Source organism: Phymastichus coffea, unplaced genomic scaffold (assembly GCF_024137745.1).
Source record: "Phymastichus coffea isolate CEN01 unplaced genomic scaffold, Cenicafe_Pcof_1.1 PCOF00125, whole genome shotgun sequence".
Classification (NCBI taxonomy): domain Eukaryota; kingdom Metazoa; phylum Arthropoda; class Insecta; order Hymenoptera; family Eulophidae; genus Phymastichus; species Phymastichus coffea.
In genome coordinates, this window is record NW_026706936.1 from 211,883 (window position 1) to 216,538 (window position 4,656).

Genomic DNA, 4,656 nt, shown 5'->3' on the forward strand with positions numbered 1-4,656 from the left:
TTACGAACGATGTTTATCACAGTTTCTTTTACATGTAAAAGTAACAAAAATTTAAAATATCATATGAATTGTATGTACGAAATTTTACGTAGAAATATACCTACTAAAAGTAACAGAAAAAAAAATAAAAATACTGAAAAAAGTATAAGTAATTGAAATTTATTATGAGTACGAGTTAGAAAATTGTACCAGCTAGTCATCGCTTTTCTGGGAAATGATACGGAATTGCAAGTGAAAGGGGGAGGGGCATCGTTGATGGAATCCATTATGTGTTAAATTGGAAAACGATTCGTACTGCCGCAAAAACATTTTTCTCTTTGCTGTCTGTATTCCCATCAATTTCGCTAGGTAAACACTTTATTTGATTGGAATTACTAAGTTGTTGAATACGATGTGCAAAGATAGTAATCGTTTAGATATATAAAACTAACGAGTGTAAAGTAGAGATTTCTTTTTGTTTAAATTAACTTTCAATAGAAATATTTGATATATTCTCAATAGAAATTGCTATCATTATTGAAATTGAGAGTTATTTTAATTTAAAAAAAAAATTAATGAATTATCTACACGCAGATATTACTTACCAATGTACTTATTTAAAAATTCGCATGTACTTTATTTAAAGGTAAATTTAACTTATGTGTATAAAAACCACATGAGAGTATGGTTATATAGAACATTCACATATTACAAAGATCGAATAAAATAGGAAATCAAAGTATCGGCTCACTTATGAAATTTCGTTCTTTCTTTTACTTACGAGGTTTTATTACCCCCTCGATCTCGAATTTCTTGACAAGTCTGTATCTGCCCAATGACTTTGAAAAATTCAATGTCTTTCAAAGAAATTGTTCTCTCTTTATTAACAAATTTTTTTTTGTATTATTATAACCAAAGTATGCGTATGTTATTTTGAAGTCGCATAATTGTACATTGGTAATATCATTTTTACACGTTCTAGGTAGAAAACGAAAATTATCGTTGAGCTTGGAACATGAATCGTAATATCAGATATTGAAATCACCATCGTTGACATAAAACATACATTAAATATCATACCATATGGAGAATAACGCAAGAGAATAAAATTTCTGATGACCATCCCACCCATCTAGGCCAACGATACGCGAGCATATCAGTTAAAAAGTTAACCACAGCATTGTAATTCTCACAATAAAAAGGACGATGAACCAAGCTACGATAATATCGACAATCGAATAACAGTGAACAGAAGTTGGTTTGCAGCAGTGGTGGCAACACGCGTAGGAGGTTTATTTACAATAGTAGCGACACATACAAAGTACCTCAACGTAAAAGCGATTCGCGCGCGCATTACACGCGCGCTCCCTTCATACATAAGTCAATCTGGCACGATCCGAGTTTACGCTCACACGGCCATGAATTATTATTGCCGCTAGCGTAAATCCCATGAGTATACGCGCACCGCGCCTGCCTATTGCATATTGACTTAATGTTCCAATCGCTACATTACTTGGTACGCCTCCCTTCTTTACTGCTAACTGTTTATTCAGGATAATAAACAAATTAATCGTTTCGACCAAAGTTAAAAATAAGTGTTGTAGGGCTTCACCTGCAAAGTCTTGCAGTTTTGATTATTTTATATTATTGAGTCACTGCCCTGTAGATACAATTTGATAACGAGAAATAAATTGTTAGCGATATAAAGATAGCGATATACCCGCGATTCTTTGTACTCACAAATCCTGCTATCTCTGATTTAGTTTAATAACTGAATGAATGGAAGTCTTGCTACAATTATTAATATAATAACGAGGACATTGTACATTCCTTTTTCCCAACATTTTCACAAGTGTCGGTACAAAATACTTTTGCTGTGAAAAACTCAATTCGTATCTTAACAGCGCTAATCAAAGTGTTTTCTTTGAGCAAGTGCTCGGTGCCGTGCTATATACATACTGTGCGCACTTGCAGCCCAGCATGAATGATGCATTGCATGCGGAAGTACGCGTGCGTGATGCCAGTCAGCCGCCACTGCCGGCGCATGTTCTACTCACGAATGATTGCTTGCCATGCGAGTAGTTTTTTCGGTTGACTAATTTTTTTTCTTATTCAAGATCCATTGATTTTTCTGATGGTGCTATGTTTTGAAAATATACGTACTACAATTCGCGTAAATAATTGGGGCAAAAATTACGGTTTTACTATTTTCACGTCAAAGAATCATTCGAGTATTCGATCTTACTCTATAAGTAATTTTTAAGTATCAAACTATAAACGATCAGTTCACACTTCAATCCAAACATACTACTCGTAGTAGCACGTGCGAACGTATACTGCGTACCCTCTACATGTACGCACGCGCCTACAGAAAGCTGATATGATTTTGTGATTTCGACACCTTGAAATGGATTTTCTGTGCTACTTTTGGCGCAGTGACGTAGAACGCTTAAGAGATTTACTGATGAAAGATTGTAAACGAATAGATAACTTAGCTAAATCATGATCTAAACGATGAAGAATGCTGTTATTAGAAAAGTAGGATGAAGTGAACTAGTACTTGAATAATGAACTAATAAATACATTTTTATATGCAGCACCTTACAATTAATCTTTTAATATTTTGATTGCTCTGGTATGTATATTTATCATTTACAAGCAAATTAGTTTTATTAAAACTATCAAAATAATTAACTTTCTACAAACCTATTGTATATTTATGTTTTTGTTATATCATATCTAATCTGCCATTATCTTTGAGTCCTATTGTTCAATATAAACTAAATCCCTTTATCATTATTCAATAATATATTTCAGACGATCTAAATTTTTAATTATTATAAGACATCTTATTTTTAAACTCCTCAATTACTAGTCACAAAAAATTACTAAACGTGACCTAAAGATATCATTTCTTACATTTTATTCACCGTTAGACTCACTCAAGTTGAAACAAATGAAATTATTAATATTATTGTTGAGTTACAAAATTAAAGAAAGCTTTTAATGAAAAAGTAAATGACTTGTTCAATTTTATGATAATGTTTGAAAAATGTTAGAACATTAAAATAAAGTAAAAATTCAGTAAAAAGTCAGATAAATTAAGACACACATAATCTAGACAGTTTTTATTTATCGTGGATGTTCCTGACAATATTTGGTATCCCAAAACTTTTTGTCACAGCAAGCCAGAGCTGGCCAATCGCAGACGTTTTCTCTAGGGTTGAAGTTTAAACCAGGTGGGCAGTTCATAAGAATAGGAAATCCAGATTCGCAGACATAATATGTGGTGCAGTTGTCGGCATTAGGACGAAAAGTTACATTTTCACTATTTTCTTTTGGGCAGAAATCATCGGGTATGTTTCCTGAGAAATCTAAGGCGTCACTCGCTGTATAAGCGATCGCGGCGATGCAAACAATGCTGAGAGTAGCAAACACTATAAGTATGGAAAACAACAATGTGCATGTTAAATAACGCTTCTAATTATTGAATGATATTGTATCAGGATACAAAATTCTTCTACTAATTGTAGTATTTTTCCAATAAATATCATTATTATAAATTGAGATTAGAAAATATAATTGAAAAAAATACCCTCAAGCAAAGAGCAAATATACATATTTTCGAAAAATTACTTTTTTACAACTAAAACGTCATAAAAGTGAAGTCATTATTTTATATAAAAAGAGAATTAAAAAGGAAATCGAAAGAAAGTTAAAATGAAATTAAAATTTTTTTTTGGTTTGTAGGTTCTAGCAAACAAAAAGAATTTCATAAAGTTTATTTTTATAAAAAAGTATTGGCTTACCATTCATGATGAAAACTTGTGTAGACTGTACACTAAATCGAACCACAACTAGAATCGAACTGATACATAAAATGATTAAATAAATGTCTTTTATAGGTGAAGTATAGAATAAAAAATTAATCAATCCCTACTTCAGGTAATCTTTGGGTAAACAGCTGTTCGCCACGTAATTGATAAAATGATTAAGTCCAGCAATAAAGCAAGATTCCTTTTGAAGAAAAATAATTGAAAATAAAGATTTCGCTGATTTTTTTTTCTGATAGCCATTGGCTTATCGTAGTCGAATTAACTGATTCATCGACGTTTCGCTATGCATCGAAGACCTTGATAAGCTCAAACGCAATTTTGCCGCTATTGATTCACTTACGGAATGTAAAAGGTAAAAGATACAGGTACATCGAAACAATTTATAGACATTAGCCTTATTTAGTATTGCCATTGAGCCGTTACGCGGTGGCCATATATTTTTATAAGCTGTTCAAGCTAGTAATGACCAATGGTGAAAGAAATGTCTGACTTATTTAGGACATCACTCCATAAGCTATGTTAAGATATTTTTAGCATGAGTTGATTTAGAATATGCTACGAACTTGTGTTCGTCAGAAGATTGATAGAATTTATTTTACGAATAGGCATTGAAAAACGAAATAACATTTATGATTTAAATTTTTTTTATACAATTGACTGTATTATTTTATTTAACCGTCGCGTGATTTTATACAAAACCATGGCTTTTTTTAATTTCCAGAGACTCTTTTTTTTCTTTTCCTTATCTTTTCCTCGAAAGCTCACAACTTAATGAACTTTACTCTATATCTATTTTAAAATATCAAAAAATTGTGATAAGGAATATGATAAATTGAAAAGT

The 4,656-nt window shown here is 31.7% G+C and overlaps 1 protein-coding gene across 1 annotated transcript; it reads right to left on the reverse strand.

Annotated features, from left to right (window-relative positions):
* Positions 1-2,568: 2,568 nt before the first annotated feature.
* Positions 2,569-3,835, reverse strand: LOC131671412 (peritrophin-1-like). Its single transcript, XM_058947798.1, has 2 exons — positions 3,789-3,835; positions 2,569-3,416 (listed from the first exon to the last, which is right to left on the reverse strand). The coding sequence occupies exons 1-2, from the start codon at positions 3,793-3,795 to the stop codon at positions 3,112-3,114; spliced, it is 312 nt and encodes a 103-aa protein (XP_058803781.1). The 5' UTR covers positions 3,796-3,835; the 3' UTR covers positions 2,569-3,111.
* Positions 3,836-4,656: the final 821 nt, after the last annotated feature.